Below are 20,866 nucleotides of genomic sequence, written 5' to 3'. Positions count from 1 at the left end.
TTGATACACTGCTGGTTAAAAGATGAATCAGGCTGTGCAAAATTTGGTCTGGATTGCTATTTTTTGGTCACAACAGCTTACCCATTTTTGTCTCTGCAAACACATTGAATTAAAGGTATATTACACAGGAATTGTCAGTTACTCTGATTGTAAACAGTAGGGATGAGCAAGTACACTACCTGTACCTATATCTATTTGTGTTTAACCACCTAAATTATCTGTATCCGTATTCAGAATGGGCAAAGTTCTGTATGAGAGAGCCATATAAGATGTCTGCCTCTAAAATATAACTACTAAACACCAGGCGCCTGTGTTATGTATCAGAATGCATCCATATCCTTAATTATGGCACAGTGACCAATTATCTTTCTGTCTTGCGTTAGTTAGCAATAATAAAGCACAGAGGTCAGGGGCGTCAGGGGCGTCAGGGGTGTCGGTGGCTTGGTGGATAGAGCAGGTGCCCCATGTACAAGGCTGTTGCCACAGCGGCCCGGGTTCGACTCCAGCCTGTAGCCCTTTGCTGCATGTCATTCCCCCTCTCTCTCCCCTTCACACTAAACTGTCCTATCAATTAAAGGCAAAAAAACCCCAAAAAATATCTAAAAAATATTATATAAAATGTACATAAATGCACACTGACTCACCAATCTGTAGATTAAGGCTACTTGTAGATAACATCCAGCCCTTATGGGCGGGATAGCAGCACAGTCTCTGACTGCTACTACAGCCATGTATAGTCTTGTAATCTTTTATTTTGTACCAGTCTGTTTAAAAACACTTTTCTGTCCCTTTTGTTGATGTAGCTTGGTTAAGGCTGAGGTCGTCCTCCCTCCTTCTGTTATTTCCTTTTTGCTTTGAAAATCCACTTCTGCAAAATCATTCAGTTTGGAGATGTCCATGGCTACAGCCATGATAATATTGTGGTTGACATACTTAAGCTACAATGAGCTCTGACTGAGTGATATCCAAATCCAACTCTGCATATTTCCAGTGTGGAATCTTGATCATATGTATCATACCTAACAAAGGCTGCCTGCCTTGCCTGACATGACCACATGTCACTACAGAGCAGCTTCAGAATTTAGCTTCATCTAACTTTGATTACAAGAGTAATGGAACAGAGTTACCCAGATGAGGATTTTCCTTTGAGAGTACAGATTTTTTCACATTCTACTCAGATGATATTTGTGCACACAAAAGGTACATTATCCATACTTGCTCAACTCAAGTAAACAGTGTCGTCAGTGAAAGTCTATATGGATGTGTACTGCTAACGGTCTGGCATCTGGTCACTAACTTTTTAGTCCTGACTTCACCTGTTCCTGTGCCCAGGAACGTACACCTTCAAACACATATTGTTTGCACAATAAAGCATTAAGATAGAGACTCAAAAATGCACATAAACTCGCATTGTTTTTTAAAACTGAATGTGGGCCTGACCTCCCATCATTACATCTGCCTCTCTGCCTGTGAGGACCATATGAAAGCAGCCCCGCAGCCAGGTGTGTGTCTCAGCAGGCGGTAACTCTACGAATCAGTGAGCCAGTTGCATGACATGGTGTCTCCTGCAGCGCCCCCCTGCTTCCTGTTTCTCCTGTCCTTCATCTCCCAGCAGGCGATCCTTCTATCTGCTTGGTTTGTTTTTGGTATTTTTTTTTACTTCAACGAACCAGAATATAAAAAGACCCACATGTTTTTTTTTTCTCCCTCTCATCCACTCAATCTGTGCCAGTGTTGCCTTCTTTGTAGTGGGGCAAAGAGATATCTCATCCATCCATTCTGAGATGTTAAACTGTCAGTCATGCAACGTGGAAGGTCAAATTCTTTTGTGCGCCTCACAAATCATACATTTAAGGCTTGAATCATCAAGTGTCTTTTTTAGAAGAAAGACAAAGAGCTTTCAGAAGAACAAAGGAACTTTTTGGGGGGCTAATCTTGCAACACAATTGCTCCTTCTTGAGCTCTTTGTTCTTTTGAATGACTATGCTTCTTTATATCAGAGTATTTATGATGCGTCCCGTGGTTCTACATGTGGCAGGTGGCCAATGTGTTTACCTTGGCTCTCCGAGGCGCTGTCACATGAGAGCGCACTCATGGGTTTATCATTGTGTTGACACTCAGGGGGATTATACAAAGACAGAAACAAGCAAGGTTTATCAGCCTCAGACCCGCACGGGAACACACACACACACACACACCATAAATACTGACACCAAAAAATAAAAAAAAACTCCAGTCATCCAAAGAAGAGGGGCATTGAGCACTGCAGAAAAAACACACACACACAGATTTGGCAACTTGAGCTCTTTCCCACTATCTCCCTCACCCCTTCACTCTGCCTCAATTCACCACACTTATATCTGTGGGAATTAGCTCCCCGCCTGTTGTCTTTCAACTGTGTAAGGTAAACAAAATGCTCACTTCAAAGACAAAGTTTCTCAGTTTCCTAATTGATAATCCTGCTCTTGACATCCAGCGCTGACAGGCTGGGTTTTGTTTGCAACATAGCTGCGTTCATTGCTCTCTCGCTGTTGTTCCATACTGCACAGACTAGTCTATTTCAGTGGAGACCCCAGTGAGTTGTTGCCTAAATATGACGGATTATTATTATTAAAGAATCACCATTTGTTGTGTGCTTTTAAGGACCTTCACTGAGACTATTGTTGCAACTCTCAGCTTGACCTTTACCTAACATAAATTCTAACTTTAATCCTACACTCGTACTCTAAACTAACCAAAAATTCCACTGTGTAGATTCCCTTCCTCTTCCTATCCCTGTGAGGGAATTTGGTCCTCTTAACAGCAGAAATACAAGAGCATGCACACACATCCTAACACACACTTACACACAGCCACAGCCGGTTCCCCCCTTTGCGATAACTCCTACAAAACGCCTGTCATCCTTACTCAGTCATACACAAGCAGGGAGTCAGCGCAAGCCGATGGATCAATTTAGTACAGAAAAGCTGTGGCATTCTTCAAATGTAATGGGCTTTGATGTAGACGCTGAGCTGCATTACAGAACCCTGCTGAAGCCACTGAAACCTCTTTTCATCTGCCTGCTTCCTATGCAGAGGACGCTGGCAGGAAACGTGCCTCACTTCAGCTACGCTGTTTTTGGTTTTTTTTGCTTTCTCTTCTCGTGCTCAGAGGAGTGCAGTTCATGGCGTGCACACCCTTACACTCACACATCCTCTTTTACTTTCACTAATTTGTGTTCTTTTCAGCAGCATGGGAAATAACTACTTCCTTCCAGTTTGTTTCATATGATTGGTTCTCCCTGAAAGCCAGAATCTCACTTTTGACCCTATTGGCGACACTAACATGATCATTTTGAGCTTTTATGAAATGAAAAAAGCTGAAGTCTTATGAGATTTCTTCCCTTTTATAAAGTGTGATTCCATCTGTGCAGGATTGTACTGTTCTTCCACAGCTACAGACTGCCCCCTGGTGGAAAGTTTGTTCATAGCATGTGTTTGCATTGTATTAATTTCCTGTATAGGAAGGTTTGTTCACGTTTTTTATTGTGTTGTAGTGAGGGTGACACTTTACAGCAGCTCCATCTCAGATCACACGTTGGTCTGGGTTGGGCAAAAAGCAGTAACTGTTTAAATCTCAGCAATTATGAATCAGATAGATAATATTTCAGATATGTGATCCACGCCAGACCATAAGAAATGTTGTGTTTCTTTGATATCATAACCCATGCAATTTCTCTGTGGCTGTGCAGTCAAATATAATCATCCAATTGGACCCTCGCTGGAAATACCCATTCTAATATCCATCCTAATTTTAATTTCTAAGCACAAGAGTAAACCCAAGGCTTCTTTCACTCCGCAGCAGCTGCAGCACTTCACAGTTCTATCAGTAATTATAACTGTTTCATTGCCAGTGTGTGTTGCTATCAGTATGTGAGGCACATTCCACTTCCATCAGCCCTCCTCTCTACCAATTTCTGTCATGCTGTGAATTGCAATAGATCCCGTCACTTCCATTTGGCTTGTTATGCCACCTTAATGACCAAAGAAATTGGTCACGTAACATTCAAATGACTCAGACACAAAACAGACACATTAAAGGAAGATAATGCTGATTTTGCTTTGAAAAGCTTTATTTATAATAACATTTAAAAAGTCATCCAGGGGGCAAGCGAATAAACAATAATCAGATTAAGATAATTTGCTGCTCTTGGCTCGGAGGTGAATACAAATGAGTCAAACAGGAGTTGCTTTAGTGTTTCGTGGGTTTACATGTACTTGCTCCTAACAACAAAGTATGCGAGCACAGAGTAGTAACAATGCACATCTCTAGTTCATATTGTCTCTAGACCACTGACCACCAGACCACATCAACCAGCATTTCCTGCAAGCTGCAGCACATGGCGAGAACACGCCACCATGGTGCTGTTCACAGCCTTTCCCAAGTACACAAGTGTAAGACTCGTTCTCACGGGGGAGTCGCTGCCAAGAACGGGTCACTTATTATGCTCTGTGTTCTGCGTTCGAGGCAATGTGGATTTGGTGCAAATTGTTTGAACTTCATTGGAGGACATTTTGTGATAGTCCAATTATACTGCAACTATGGCTAATGGGCATCTGCCAGAGTAGAAGGGGCATAAAGCTGCAGGCTAGGTGAGATGAAGCCATGACTGTGCTGATAAATATTTCTGACAAATTAAACATTAAATTGACCAATTAGTTGGATCAAAACATGAGGGTACAATCATTCATTTTTTAAAAACATTTTTAGCATGTAAAATCGCACACTGGTGCACAAATTAATTTAAAGAGTAAACCAATACGATCCCGACTGCTGTGATCAACATATATCACCATGTTACTGAAAGTGACATCTTTACGTAATAAAAGAGACAGAAAAATGTGCATGATGTGAGGAAGAGAGAAAAATGTGACAAACTGCAGCTGAGCATCAGAAAACAAAAACACACAAGTTATTTCACTGTTCAAAAACATTTTCTTCTCTGATAAGATGTCGACTAGGAAAGTGAAATTCAGCACAGTGGCTGTGGGCTCGTAGTCATGCGTTCACCACAAAGGCTTTTTGAGGCTGGTCTTTCAAAAAATTCTGTGAGAATCTCGATCCCTTTTTATTTGAGAGTTAGCTTTAATCATGGTAGCAGCAAGAGACTGACATTTATGATACACTAGCTTTGGAGACATGGTGTGATAACTGGCACATTTAAGTCTTTGACGACAGTTCCAGGCCCCGATGTCTTCAGAAACTACAGCATAACAACTGAAGTCGATTAACCCATTTTAAAAAATGGTAATAACAGTGTTTCTTGCCCTCATTCAAAGTGTAAATTCCCAGGTCAAAGTTCAATGGTAAGCCAGTTTTTTAGGTAACCAATGCAGCTTCAGTATCCATCTGTCTGTCCACTGCTTCGCCCTTTAGTGGGACATTTTTGTGCGTATCAAGTCTCACGATTACCGCTTTTATTCTAAGCTGTATCTACAATATCACACTGGCAGGGCAGCAGTTCTGTATCACACAAACTGTATGTATGAGTGTGTTTGCTGGACTAATTCTGATTGTTTAAAGCTGTAGTGCAGAACTTCTGTGCAAGAGTAATTACACAAACACTGTCAATGCGTGCTTATGATGTATGAGGATGAGTTCAGCCCCAGGAGTGCTCTTTTTTTATTTTTTTATTTTTACCCTAAATGTTCCAGCGTGTGGGATTCAGGGGCATCTATTGGCAGGGATGGAACACGTTATTCATAACTAAAAGTTGTTGTGATTCTGTTACCTTAGAATGAGCTGTTTATATCTACATGCAGAGCAGGTCATCTCCCACAGAGTCCAAACATTGGCTCTAGATAGCGCGTTTTGCGTCTTTGCATCGGCCACCATAGTTTTCCTCTATGCTTCCATTGGTTGCAATCTGCAACCTCACCGCTAGGTGTCACTAAATGCTACACACTAGACCTTTAATCCCTCTTCTACACAAGTTTGTTTTTTATCAGGACCATCCATTCCAGAAACTTTTCTTGGATGTTACTTAGGATTTTCTGCCATACTCCTAGCCACTGCTCCATTGCGATGGTCCATCCCTCCCTTGATGTAAAACACATCACTTCTGGTTCACCAGTCCACACTGACATCAGACACTAAACTCTGGTATACTGCGAAATAAAGAAATCTTTCTCTGGCAGCGAAGGACTTAGTCAGTGTTGTGTGAACTTGTTTGGCAAGGATGTAAATGTAATATACTTTCATGTACATGTACAAGTCCTGCACTCCAGCTTTAAAGTGATATGTTATATGTTGGCCGTGAGAAGGTGGTAGTTCAATGCCCACCATACAAAAGGCATGAGGCTTAAAGTCGGACTTCAGAGTCCATGATGTAGACAAACATAAACACAGTGACTACTTTGCAAACTATTCCTACAAAACACAGAAATATCATGGCACATTTATCAAAGTGAAAAAAAAAGCTCTAACGTTTCACCCAGTTAAGCCCGTATTTGTAAGTAAATTAACTTTAACATTGCAGCTTCAACATTCCATGGAATGTAGCACTATATCAATAAAAATCAATGGTAAAAAAAATTATCACACAATCCATCCTAAATGTGGCGTATAAGACTTGCAGGTCTCGTGGCGAGTTGGCCAAGGCACTCAAAGGCACCATGACTGGTGGTAGAGGGGCCAGACAGACCAGGAGACGCAGCAGGAGCCAGACAAAGGTGATGTGGCCTACACACACAGGCACCACACGGGGACTCACCCCTAGTCAGACTCTCTGTCCCTGGACTGACGCTTCATCTATAACCACTGCACCTCGAGGGAGCGGACATGACAGTAGCTCTTATCAGTGCTGACACCACGCCATGTGGAATTTAAAACATAATGAAGATGGCAACTGAGAAAAATGACTTCATATTTATAGCTGACACACACACATACAGTGCTGCATCCACCACCATACATAATCACACAGGTTCACACTGTAAAACTAAGCTGGTACACCTCCCATCCACTGACCGCCTACGTCTCCTCATTGCCATAATTTCAGAGAAGACTCTTCCCACCAGATGATGACAAACGGCATCCAGAGAGACATCCAGCAGCCACATCGGCAGCTTGCATTCATTTAAAAAAAGATTCTCCAGTTGCTGCCACTATAAATTATTATTGCAATATTTAATACTAAATAGGGTTTTATTTTTTCAAAGATTATTCATCAGTATAAAATGAGCCATTCTCAATGGCTGCCAAGGCCAATAGATGCAACTAACATGTAAGCATTACAACTAGTGCCCCTCAGCAATATCCAAATAGCCTCTGATGTGCATAGTCCTGAAAAATAGCCTACAAATCTCTACAAATTGTGTGTGCTATTAATGTTTATTCTCACTCCAAACTAAGCTTTGTTAATGCACGGAGTCTGATTGGAATAGGCCACACATGACAGTACAGTGTGCTGCACTGGCTCAGCTAATGCTGCATGTTCTTCATGTTTATAATAACTGGAGAGAAAACAGTGACATCTAGTGCTCATATTCAACAATATTCTTCAAGCTGATTTAGTTGATCAACAAATAACAATTTACCACTTTTGATGGACCTAAACAGGACGTATCTTTGGTCAGTTTTGTAGTTCTTGTTGCAGCGAGTACAACATATATGCACAAACTACTCTGAACCCTTGAATTCCTGGGGAAGAAAACGGTGTAAGAAAGAGAACACATGCAAACTCAAACAGCAAAACCCCGACTCTGTACACTGTGTTTTCTAATAAAATCACTCTCTCTCTGCTAGTGAACGGCTTTGAGCTGTGACTTTAAGATTCAGAGTAGACCCAGCCCCAAACTCTGTGGTGTGAGTGCATTCATTGGTTTCACTCTCATGTGTCTGTGTGTGTGTGCAATAATCAACTCTCAGCTGGTTGTGGTCACAGCACCACTGAGCTGTGGGGTCTAGCTCTGAGAGAAGTACTCAAGGACGAGGCGGAGGTGTCCCAGGCGGTCTTTGAGTGATGTCAGGGACAGGACAGTTGTTTGATAGGCAGGGTCCAGCTGGAGGACAGACAGCAGCCACCAGCACCAGGCCGGACCATCAGACGAGGCCTAGAGGATGGTTACAAAGAATTAGAAAGAAATATGTGTCTCATGAAAATGGATAAAGTACCACACCATCCCATTAGCCTATTCAGTACAAATCACTTGACATTACTGCTTCCCATCTTTTTATGCATCTTGTCATCTTGTAATGTAATGGTTTGGATTTCTACATTATGCTTGTCTAACATGCTAGCCAATGTTTTCCATTCCTTCAACTGCAACTATCCCTATGAACATAATGTCTGTTTTTATTGTTGTTAAGTTAATGGTACCACTGAGCAGTAACGGCAGCCTGGGAACCAGACAAATCTGCAAGCTTATGCTTTATTTGCTTTGACAGATTTGCAATTTGGCCTGGCGATGTCAGGCTACAGTAATGGAGCTCTGAGTGCAGTTTGAAAGGAAAACTCTGCACTGCATTAGCATAAAACAATAACAACTTTTATTTTCCCTGTGAAGAATTAAGGCTCGTCCACACTAAGAACGATAACTATAACAATAACCAAACATATATTGTTTTAAAAGTCATTCTAACTCAAGTGGATGGCGGAGTCCACACAAAAAGTATAACAACAACAGTGGCAAATGGTGTCATTGGCATGCCTTTCAGAGCGATGAGCGACTGACAGCTAATCAAAATCAATCTGAATTTACAGTGTCATGTTCAACATGGCCGATGACATTACTGAGAGACTCTTCATTATAGTTCAATAATAACACCCCTGTTTGATAAACGAAACAGTCTTTATAAAGACGCTATCACCAAGGACATCTGGGAAGCAATCTGGCTCACCCTTAGAGACAGTAGTAAGCGTTTTATTACTATTATTAATGGAGATGAAGAGACAATTATGAATAGCTACGGGTCATCAATATCCATTTCCTAAGCTGCCAACGCAGCTGGGGCATACAGCGCGTGCTTGGTGCCATTTTTAGCAGCTCATATCGTTATTGTTACAGTTATCTTTCTTGGTGTGGACGGCTCTCTACTTATTAAAAGCTAGTTTTAAATACTTTTTTATTACTTCCTAACATTAACAGATGGATGATGCAGGGACAAAACAGAATTCAAAGCAAAACAAAAGAAAAAATAGGCTTTTCTTGAGGAAATGTTTGGTAGGGCTGCCCCCTGTAAGTCAAAGAGTCGAATCATCAGCCAAAGACCCTGCAGTCGACTGAGAATCTACAAACTGTAGTGTAAAACTTTGTAGTGTGCTTCTGGGGACATTTTGGTCCCCAGCTGCAGAGTTTAGCTGCAGAGTGAGCGCTCTTAGCTTGCACGCTGCTCTCTGGTACAGGGAGCTGCAGACCCAGACCCAGGGTGAGTCTGAGTGAGATGGAGACAGCTGCCCAGAGGAAGAGAGGCTTTGTCGGGTCAGGCTCAGAGTAAATATTATCTTCTGCCTTCTGCTTAGAAGTTATGAATTTACAGCTCACAGGAACTATCTAGTGTCAGAAAAAAATGTTGTAGCACATTTGCAATACGGTGTTAGTGTAGTTAGCATGTATTAGCTCAGAGCGCTAACTTGGCTTGCTTGCTGTATTACATGAATGTCGCTTCCACCCTTAACGTCCCACTGAACCCCGTTCTCAACCTCTTTAACCTCCTGAGACCCAGCATCCTCATATGTCGACATCACATTTGGGTTTACTTGACTTTATACTTCATTATTCTTACCTCAGACCTATTGTCCTCATTCATGTGCCATCTAGTGGTAGTAAAAGGACAATACACTAAGCCGATCCCGACTCAAAAGTGGACAAGGTTCAAAACCTGGTCACATTTTGGTGGAAATTTTATGGTGGTTTAATTTTGTTTGTAGTTTGATATGGCAACAAATTTGACCAATTTTAGCAACAGTGACAAGCTAAGACTAATTAGGAAGTACTCATTTGAGGACATTGGGACTTTACTGTTGTCTCGTTTGAGGTCAATGGGACTTAATTATTGTTGACAATGTTTCGTTTTTTTTACTTATTGGGTCCTACTGATCCCAAATAGCTAGGAGAAATAAAAAATGCATACCAAACAAACAAAACACACTTCTGCTAAGGCCCCTACCTGAATGTCTTCCTCCTTATCTGGCATGGTGCCATACTGTCTGTTGATCTGCTCGCGAATGCGGCTGCCGAGGCGCTGGTACCAGTCCTGAGCCTGCTGATACACACTGTCATGGAGATGCTCCAAAAGCTCCATCTCACTACCATCAACCTGAACGAGGGAGGACACAAAGACAGGAAACGGGTCAAGAGAGAGAAGAGGTCCAGTGATCACATTGTCATATTTTCAGTGTGTATCTTCTAGAAGTGCTGGTGTAGTTAGCGATCTCTGCATACTGACCTTGAGGTCCTCCAGGTACTCGATATCAGCAGTGTGGTAGCCATCCCGCTGACCTCTCTTAAGCACCCTGAATCTGCTGCCACCCACTGTGTCCACAAAGGACCGCCCATCAGGCAGCAGCTCCAGACTGAGGATCTCCAGCATGCAGCCATAGTCTGCAAACCTGAGGGACATTATTTCATACACATTTATTTACATCTTAATGTGATTGTTGCTGTATTAGTCAAAACAAAACTGAGTAGAATTTCTTATATTCATCGTAGTGCATGGACCAGGGATAGGCAACATGTGGGCCCAGAGCCACATGCTGCTCTTTAGCCCCTCTCCAATGGCTTAGACCAAATATTAGGCGACATGGAAATGAATCACGGATATTTTTGAACATTTTATTTGTTTCAAGAGTGGTGGCTTGTCTTGAGTCTCCTTAGCGAAGCTAGCTGTGGATTCCAAATACAAATGGAAAAGTCGTGGAGGAAAATACTGATTTTGATAGTGCATACAGATTAGTTTACTTTCTCTGCAAGGTACCAAATATTCACAGATACTGCAGAGTAGCTACCTTATGATAAAACATATTAATGATTAGACCTATTAGTGGTGTTGATAAGCTAATTTAGATTTAATAAGCCTGGTATGCCTTTATTAAAAGGTTCAAATATATTTTGAGGGTTCAGACAGATTTAATTAATTTTTTGGACCAAAAATGGCTGTCTTCCTGTCCTGTCTTCTGGTAGAAAATGTTGCCCCTGACATAAATACATTACTTTTGAGCCAAAAATGTATTCAAACTTTTTATATTTTGTGCCTTTTTTTTCTAGGGACCATCACATAAAATATGAAATAGTTCATGTACATAAATTTTGTGTCTAAAAATGGCATGGAAACTTATATAAAACAAATAAAAACCTTAGGGATAGGGATAAAATGGCTGGGAAATCACTGAGGTCATCAAACTCTTACATCAACCACAGAGAGCTAGGCAGGCCTGCTACCTTTTATTCACTGACTTTAAAAACATGCTAACAACTATTTTATCTACACTGTCAACAAGAAATGCCTCATCTTGGTGTAAGCTCAGCAAAGCATCTTCTCATTGCCATTTATGTCATTATGTGAGTGGGAAACAATAGTAAAGTTTTAATGAAGGATTTTTTCTGCAATGCTGTAAGTGAGGCAGACTTAGACAAAAGCTTTATAAACTTGCACAATCAAAATAATGAGCTGCAGAAACAAAATGCTTTCTTAGAACATTATTCTGCAAAAATATTAGCATATTTTAATATTAGTTTAGATAGATATTTATCAGTAATCATGTTAGGAAATTCAATACCATGACAACATAAAGTAAAACTAGGAGCAAATATCTGGTGGAGGATGAAACTGTCCAGCAGATCTCACACCAGATTGGTGACCATGCTGCTATTGCTCGCCCACTCAGGGTCACTTATGACTGGGTTAAACTTTGCCCACTGTGCTGACAATCCCATCAGGCTCCACCTCGCCTGCTGTGAGCTTCACGGTTAGGGAAATGTCAAACACAGTCTCTCAATGCCAGTACAGTCGGGTCAAAATAACTGCCCACTTGCGTAGATGCACAGGGTCTTCGTCTCATCTGGGTTAAAACTGGCTATACTTTTATGCCACTTAAGTTTAATATCTACGCAAATCCAAATTTTCTGATTAAATAAGATGCTATGGATAATTAAAAAAAAAAAAAAAAAGTAACTGCATACCCCTTGCCATGCTCATAGCTGCACATTCCAAACTTCTTGGTGCCAGTCTCCATGCAGCGACGCATCATCAGCCGGTATCGAGGCTCAAAGATGTGCAGGGGGCAGGGCACTCCAGGGTAGGCCACCGTGCAAACGAATATAGGGATGTCTTTAGTTAGACTACAAAGGAAAAGACAAGATGGGAAAGAGAAGACACAAAAATAAGTTGGAGGCAGGGAGAAAAAGAGAACAGTGGGAATACTGTAAAGTGCAATTAGAGTTGCCAGAATGAGTCACAAGTGTAGACTGTGTGAGGTGGGTGCCTACTTGGACAATTCAGCCATCTCAGCTTCATGGACCTGTTTCCTCTCGGCCAGCTGTGAGGGGAAAAGGCGGGTCATGATGTCCTGAAGCAGAACTGTGGGGTTATACTTCCTGTTTTTAAAGTACTGGGAAGAGAAATGTGAGAGTAATCAGCCATGATGCCAACATTATGACACTTATATGCAATGATACATAATACATGTTGCAGTAAAACAATTCAGCAGATTACAACAAAGACAGTATTACAGTTTGTACTTTGGTGCAACAAAGCCCTGCAATGCATCATGAAATATAGGTTTATTAATGAAGATCCTATTTTAATGTGGTCTCAGCTGTATGTGCGTGAAGATAAATGCATACACATAGCTGTTACGACAATATTGTTATTACAGATCATTCATCACAACCAAAACACTGGAATGAGGAACCAGGAAGTTCTATTGTCCCATAGCTTTATGCGACAGGGTTCCCACACTTTCTAAAGATCAAATTCAAGGACTATTCAAAGACAATCCAGGCCCGATTCCCTTTAAAATTCAAGGACCCAACATGACATAGTTTTAAGTACTGTTACAACACTAAGAATTTTTATTATGAGAAGTAGCAGGTTGTACAGAAGCTCGCAGACAACAATTAAAAAGACAGAGAGGCTTGAATGTGTGAAGACGTCTCAGCTGTGCAGTGTGACAATATCAAAAGAACTTCAACTTGCATTCTTGCACCAAATATATAAATTCAAACTGTTTCAACAATTCGTTTTTATGTCTGTTTTCAAAAACTTGCTTTCTTGCCTCAAATTCACAAACTTCCAAGCGTTCCAAGCACCAGTGGGAACACTGATGTGAAACTGGTCGCAGATGAGGTGTATGAAAAGTCAAGTATGATTAGTAGAAAACTATTTGTTCCCACACTTCCACAAAGCTGCTGCTACATCTCAGCATGCCTCGGCTAAATTTGGTGTTACAGCCACAGAGCGGAGGCAATAACGAGGCATTAAAAATCAAGCAGCTTTTAAAAGTGGTCAGAAAACAGGATCTGGCGCCCTTTTTCTCCCTATTAAGCTTAAAATAGATGTATCAGAGTGTCTGTAGGTGGTTACCTCTTGTAGTGGCTGTTTGCAGAGTGGACAGCGGAGGTTGTGATCCAGACTCCGCTCTATGCAGTTTTTACAGAAGGTGTGACCACAGGGAGTAGTGACTGGCTCGAAAAACAACCTTCAGAGGACAGAGGAAGATGCAAGTTAAAACTACAAGTTAAAACAGCTTTGCCGAGGATGTATGTTGAAGCTATCTGTGCAGTAGTAGCTTTAAGTCTAGTGGGTGCTTTGCCAAACAGAAAGAGAGGAGAATAGGATCAACCTGACATATGACACTACAGCAGAACCAGCACAGACAGCAATGCATTATTGATTAGAGCGGATACTCCAGGACACTGACCTGATGCAGAGAGGGCACTCAAAGTCTGACACAGTAAGAATGCTCAGAGTTTTCTCTCTGCTGTGCCCACTTTCACCTAAGACACACAGAGAGAAGAGACTTTAAAGCTTTATGACGAGTTTGTCCCGCTGAGGAAGAAAAAGCAATTATTATGCAATTTCAAACCATCTGGTGGGTGTTTCAGTAAAAGCTGTTTGTAGTGACAGTGACAAAGATGATTCATGATGAGGACAATGATGATGAAGATGGCAGTCGATTTATAATAAACGTGTGTGTGCTGGTGTGTGCATACCCCTGCCATGCCCATCTTCCTTCCTCATCATCATCTCCTCGTCCTCCTCGGCGGCAGGGAGGAAGGAAACAGCTTGGCAGAGGCTGAGGCAGCACTCAGTACCCGTGTCATGCTTCACCTTGGAGCCCTACAGACACACAGTTGGATCAGTTAGGATGTGCAGCGTGTTTACACTTCGAGCATTAAAGTGCACGTAAGAGCTGTTAACATTCTCCTCGCCTGCTGTGCAGAGCTCACCTGGTGTGACTCTCTCCTTCCTTTTCCATCTCCATCATCCCCACGATGTTTGAGGCCCTCTGGGTGAGTAGGCCCCTGGGAGCCGCTGAGGCTGGTGATGGGGCAGGGCCCTTTCAGGTACTCAGACACAACTTGCAAGATGCACGGCACCTCGTCCGGCACTGCCATGCCCTCCGCCTCCAGGATCTGCCATTTGAATCCAATCATAAAGGTATTTAGATAAATATATTTGTTTTCAGTGCTGCAAACTAAAATCCAATAAAAAAAGTTATTAAAGGCAGAAATTGGAAGTTGGAAAGAAAATAGTAAAATGTGCATGTAAAATGCATATAATCTAATAGTATCAATACATCTACTATTATTAACACCACTACTACTTAGGATAATAATACCATTAATAATTATATAATAAAATACAGGTAGGAAGAATAAAGTGTCAAAACTCCACACAGACAGAAACTATACTTACAAGAAAAACTTTTTTAAGCAAAGAAAAATTAAAATCGAATGGAAAAACTACATAATTTGGCTCCTTATCATATGAACCACGATGTGAAATAGAAAAATCACACACTCAGACCAGATTCCATCTTTTTAAAATTTATTTAAACTCATCATTTATCAAACTGAGTTAACTGATCACCTGACAGAGCTGTAGCTGATGTGCGCAGGTCAGTTGTAACCTCATGGAGCAATCTGTTTATACTGCGGCACTAACAAGGTGGCAGCAGCTCAGTCCATAAGGACTTGGGTTGGGAACTGAATCAAGTCCCTGTTGGGACCAAATACAGAGTGTGGACTGATAACTGGAGAGGTGCCAGTTTGCCTCTTGGGCACAGTCGGGGTGCCTTTGAGCAAGGCACTGAACCCCAACTGCTCGGGGAGCCTGTCCATGGGCAGCCCCCTAGCTCTGACATCTCTCCACTTAATGCATGTATAGGTCCTGCTTGTGCATGTGTGTGTATTTCGGGCCTGTGTGTATATGACAACCGAATTGAAACATGTTATTTGTCAGTCTGTATCTCACAGCGCTGCTATTTTCTCAAAAAAAGAAAAGAAAAAAAGGCATATGCAACTGTATAATCCCACATCTTTCACTGAAATTCTCGGTGTAACTTTACACTAAACAATTAATGAGCGGTCATTGACAAACCTTCTTGATCTGGCTCTTTGCAGGAACAAAGTCAGCTTGAAGTTTTAGGCAACGATGGAACTGGATGAGGGCGTCTGTCTGCTGACCCATTTCCAGCAGTACATTCCCTTTACGAAAGAAGCCCTGCACAAACAGAGGAGTGACATTAGCACATCACTGCCTGCAGGAGCAAATGACACATCTAAATCACTCACCACAGAGAACATAACAATCTGACACTATTAGTGTCATTAATCCGTTTATCTGAATTAAATTGTAGCATGATAGCACTTATTTTTTCCTACTTTTGCTGTTGGCTAAATGTTAAATGGTGAACATTTTATGTGATATAACACATCTCTGGAAAATAATGAAGCAATATCAATGATTACATCAGTGTGGATTTCTGCACTTGCAGTGAGCCACCCACTGGTTCCAAGTGATGAAATGACGTCATGACATAAGTAGCTGTTTGCATAACTTTGTAAATGACATAACATCAATACAAGCAGAGAAAATCACTCTCTAAAGGGGGTCAGCTTCGCACACTAGGTTAAAACCTAAAATAAAATAAAAATGCATGTTACAAAACCAACAAGTGGTGTACATGTTGGGTTTAATTCAGCACAGGAGTGAACTGACGTAGGAGCAGCTTTAAATCTGGCATTGTTAATAGAGAATTTTAACAGATTCGTTTGTGTTGAAAAAGTCTCTCACCTCAGTCCAGTTGGGACGAAGGCAGCAGAGGTAGTCGAGGTCCGTCAGAGCGTCAGAGAAACGCATCAGGCCCCAGTTAGCTTCAGCTCTGTACAGTTTCAAGCTCTGATCGTCTGGGACTAAGGATGCAAAAAAGGAGAGAGGCGAGAGAGTAAGAAAAAAAGAGAGGAGATATAATTTGCTCAGACCATGTCTGTGACAGGCATGGAGCAGCCTGCATAACAAGTGGTTCTGCTTGCTTTGAAACATAAAGGGAAAACCAAACAGTGCACAGCAAGGCGTTACTGATCTGCATTAAAATTTGCACAAGTCTGTAACAGTGTTACAGGTATCAGACTGGCACAAATATCAGTTAATGGTGAGTTCAGGTGACATGAGAGAAAACTGCAACAGTATCCAAAGAGATATTTTTCTTCAATGAAGCATCAGGTTACATTTGTACACAGAGAAGTTCAGACTCCTAAAGTTAACACTGAATTGCAATTGCATGAATGTCGTCCATTTCTGTTGATGTTTAACTGTGCTTCTGCGTCAGGTAAAATAAATGTTTCATTACACCTGTCGACACCAGTATGTGCACGTGTGCATTCAAGGTTCAAAGCGTTACCTAAAGCTGTAGCTCCAGTCAGGCCATGTTTATTGACAGTGTACAGGTCTTAATGATTACATAAAGTGTTTGACAATGCCCACATTATGATATAACGAATTAAAAAGTCAAAACACGACCTCAAACCTCCAATGACAAGAGAAAAACTGATGTAAACAAATCTGCCCGGAGATCATTACACAAGAACCGAGAGGGCGGGAGCAGCAGCGTTTAATTGGGTTGGCAGGGATGGCAAACATGTAAGTAATTCAACAGTATGCTGATTCACTGTAGCACAAACACTCCTACGATCCCCAGGACACCTACTGACTTGATAAACTCATCTAGGGCAGAAATTGTCCCTCTTACCTCCTCGCTGCTGCGTGAGGAAAATAAGGTCAAATGCACACACAGAGGCGAGTGCAGAGGATCAGTGACTGTACAGATAAGGTCGTAGAAAAGATTTGTTTGCAGGGGTGTTTCTAGGAAAATGTTACAACACATACTCTTAGCCCTTCCCTCCTTTTCCAACCATGATTTGACAACAGAAAGGTACAGAAAGCTTGCTCTAAAAACAGGAATTGCCTCAGCTTGTGTCAAGTATTATTTTCCAGTCAACAGCTGTTACAGCTGCTATCACTGCCCCTTATACTGTGTGTCACAGAGAGACGCATGTTAAACCAGACTAATGCAGGTTAACTTAATTTAAAGCGGCACAAAACATTAGTGTAAGTGTTTGCCCTCCTGCCTAAATGGTTCAATATGCAAAGTCCTTGCTATAGAGGAAGGAAGGTGCATCTGGAGACTGTTTACTGACCCAGTTATAGGGGAGACTGGGGTTGCTTGGCACACTTTTCACTGTCTGCTGTATTTCTCTGACATAATCTATGTTAGAATAGTCAAACCAGCAGCAAATTAAAGGTTAAAGTCTTGGCTTTAAAAATGTTTAATGTGCATAAATGGTTTTAAAAAATTAGGTGATTTGTGATTAAAGTCAAGTCGTGCTTTTGTGCCAACCAGGCCTATCAGGGGGTTGGCTGGCAGACATTATGGACGTTATTAAAAGGACACAGCCAATAGAAACAGTTTGAACATTTAATTCAAACAAGAACCGGAAAACATTAACATCCAACAGAATAATTCTTCCTTTCAAAAAAGTTAAGCAATCCATCAGTAGGTATGTCTAATTACTTTTACCACTGACCATTCATAGTGATAAAAAAATCAATGTAAACATTGTTTTTAATCTTTAAAAATAGTTGTAGTCTCTAAAATACAGGCACAATTACAACTGTTGATTTTATAATTGATTTACACATATGCCAAACAACCCCAAAGTCAGTCTTTAGACGCTTTGCTTAACTAAAGACTGATGTCTTTCTCCCTGATTTTGTGTTTAGATGGGCGGATACAATTTCAGAGTTAAAAAAAACTCCCTACGTTGCAGAACCAATAGTAAATCCGCAGGGCGGTCCTTCGGTGGCTCGCTGAACTCTTGTGCTCGTAAACATAGTCCGACTGCGTTAAAAGTTTTAAACAAAGTTGCTGTAAGTCCTTCATTTCCACAATCTTGTGGACTGAGCACACGTTTGATAAAACAGAGGTAAATCTCTCGGCAACCATTTTCAAGCTCGGATGAGAAAAGGGGGAGTGCAAATTTCCGGGAGGGCGTGTCCTTTTAGAAAATGCAAGAGCAATTGCGAGAGCAATTGCAAGAGCAATTGTTGCCGGCCGTTTTCTCGGGTGTGTTAAGCACACTTTAGAAAGGAGTGTCCCCAGACTATCAGAAGGTGGACATATCTGATTGTCTGGTGGCGAGACTAGTGCCAACCAACCCTGCTCACATTGGACCCAAGTCTGTGATCAAATTATGTGAGTCAGCTGCCATCATTATCACAGACTTTCAAATCTTACATCAAAATAAAGCTGGTTCCTTTGTCTATTAACCAGGAGTAACACGTTTCCAATATCTCTGTCTTACACAGTTTTATAAAAAATTTAGTCCACAGACCACTTTTTCACTTTCAGTACTATTTAACTAAAATGTCACCCTCACCAAAAAGTTGACTTTCAGATGTTTCAACATAGTAGATGAGTGCAGGTGAAAAAAAGAGAGAACATCTTTATGTTATTTTTTTGTGTCTGAGCTATGTGCCAACCAACCCTGGTCTCCCCTAGACTACATTCAGGTCATCAATAGCCTGAGACACTGGATATGTGCTGAAGACACCAACTTTCCTCTTGTATTTCTCATCACACCTCACTGCTGAGCACCTTATGAGCGGATCAGGATGCACCACCAGTCATCATCACTGGGCACCAGTCCAAACTGTGTGCAGTGCGTAAAAGTGGGACTCCAAACTGCCTGCCTCCTTATCAAAGTGTCATCTTCGGTAACTGTTCAAACAAGCAGACCTGCGGGCATTCCCTTCAACACTGAACCTACATGCACACTGAACTAACCTGTGTATTGTTTCTGCTGTTGTAATGATGTTGTGCCGGTAGCCCTTACCTAAATGCAGCCCCTCGTTCGCGATGCGTAAAGCTTCCGTGAACTCGTTGGCCTTGAGCTTCTCCAGTATATGGCACTTGGTCTTTGTCTCGTCGGGGCAGCACTTCTCCACCACGCTGATGAGCAAGACGTTGTTCTTCATGCTTTTCACCTCTCGTTGTTTTAACCTCTCTTTGCACGACGGGCATTTGGACGGGAGGTAGCCCCCGACGCATCTCCGGCAGAACGTGTGGCCGCACGACATGGTCACCGGCTCGCACATCAGGAAGAGACAGAGCGGACACTCCAGCAGATCCATGGTGGATGGGTTATGTCACCAGAAACAACGTCCCGCGGGAAGATCTGTTGCTTTTGTCGTCAAAGCAATGCGGACGGAGAGTCTCGTCTGTGTAATAGTATTGCATGGACCATTTAAATAACACACTTGACAGCTAAGCGATACAGTAAACGTGTCCCTTCTTGTGATCACATCTGCCCGAACCCGACCGGTTTGTGTCTAGCTAGGCTACTGCTAATCTGAGCTGTCATATGCTCACTTTACAAATTCCCTTTGCAAATTAAAATGCACCCATTGATACTATCTATTTCCAGCCCAAACTTAGTCTTTGGATTGGCACACATAACGCCTTCCCTTTACGAGCAGGTTAAATCAAACAAAACTCAGCTTCCAGTGAAACGCGCCGCTTTCCTCGCTCCTTAAAGTCCTTAAACGCAACACGAAGCACAGCAGAATATGTTCGCATTAATATTATTCTTTTTTAATACTCCGTGGCCGCTTTTAACCCCTTGCGACGTATCCACAGCCACAAAGCTGGGTTACTGTGTAACACCATTACATTACATAAATAAAGACCACGTGACGCAGCAGCGCGCCATCCGATTGGACGGCAGGATGGCTTTCCGCCCTGTTGTGAAACCCAAGGATGCCGAGTTTCATAACATAATTCCTGCGACAAAAGTTGTTGGCATTTTTAATCGGTGTTACAAAAACATCTGGGCGGGAAACGAGTTAATAGACATGTACTTCAAGTCACTGGAGTATTAATAATTCAACCCAAGACGGCAGGATATGGAAATGACCCTGTCGCTGTGTAGGGAATCCCAGCAGAGGATAATAACAGGCAGGGGGCGGGGTGGCAGGATCATGACAAGAACCACGTCGTGCTCATCCTCGGTTTTTTGCTTACATACCCGAAAGATTAAGCAACGTTTAAACATAGCAACATTTTATGTTACAGAAGCAGCTAACAAGTCTCTGTGGACGTGCAAACTGCACACACAGGCGTCACTTGCTGTTAATGTTGTCTGTGGTGTTACACACACATGGCAGGACAATGCTGCAGAGCAGAGCAGTGGATAACATAAACCTCTGAACATCTGTTACACAAGTCAGTGCATGTAAGGTGGAACCTGTCCCTGGGAAGCCATTCTGGGTCAGTGAAATGAGGCTGGAGTCTGCAGTCGGCCACACACACACACACACTTCTTTG

The 20,866-nt window shown here is 41.9% G+C and overlaps 1 protein-coding gene across 1 annotated transcript; it reads right to left on the bottom strand.

Annotated features, from left to right (window-relative positions):
* Window positions 1–6,830: 6,830 nt before the first annotated feature.
* Window positions 6,831–20,192, bottom strand: lonrf1 (LON peptidase N-terminal domain and ring finger 1). Its single transcript, XM_050042292.1, has 12 exons — window positions 19,377–20,192; window positions 16,279–16,397; window positions 15,583–15,705; window positions 14,430–14,615; window positions 14,193–14,319; window positions 13,901–13,976; window positions 13,564–13,678; window positions 12,468–12,589; window positions 12,162–12,320; window positions 10,429–10,591; window positions 10,150–10,299; window positions 6,831–8,093 (listed from the first exon to the last, which is right to left on the bottom strand). Exons 1-12 carry the CDS (start codon window positions 19,672–19,674, stop codon window positions 7,944–7,946), a joined length of 1,788 nt encoding a protein of 595 aa, XP_049898249.1. The 5' UTR covers window positions 19,675–20,192; the 3' UTR covers window positions 6,831–7,943.
* Between the last annotated feature and the right edge of the window lie 674 nt (window positions 20,193–20,866).

Source organism: Epinephelus moara, chromosome 4 (genome assembly GCF_006386435.1).
Source record: "Epinephelus moara isolate mb chromosome 4, YSFRI_EMoa_1.0, whole genome shotgun sequence".
Taxonomy (NCBI): Eukaryota; Metazoa; Chordata; class Actinopteri; order Perciformes; family Serranidae; genus Epinephelus; species Epinephelus moara.
This window is presented reverse-complemented; position numbering and strand designations above follow the sequence as displayed.

Coding starts and splice junctions, on each gene's coding strand:
- lonrf1 (XM_050042292.1), bottom strand. CDS start 19,674: ATGGATCTGCTGGAGTGTCCGCTCTGTCTCTTCCTGATGTGCGAGCCG. Junction 16,398..19,376: donor GAACGAGGGGCTGCATTTAG/GTAAGGGCTACC, acceptor TTGCATCCTTAG/TCCCAGACGATCAGAGCTTG. Junction 14,616..15,582: donor CAAAGAGCCAGATCAAGAAG/GTTTGTCAATGA, acceptor TTCAAATGGCAG/ATCCTGGAGGCGGAGGGCAT.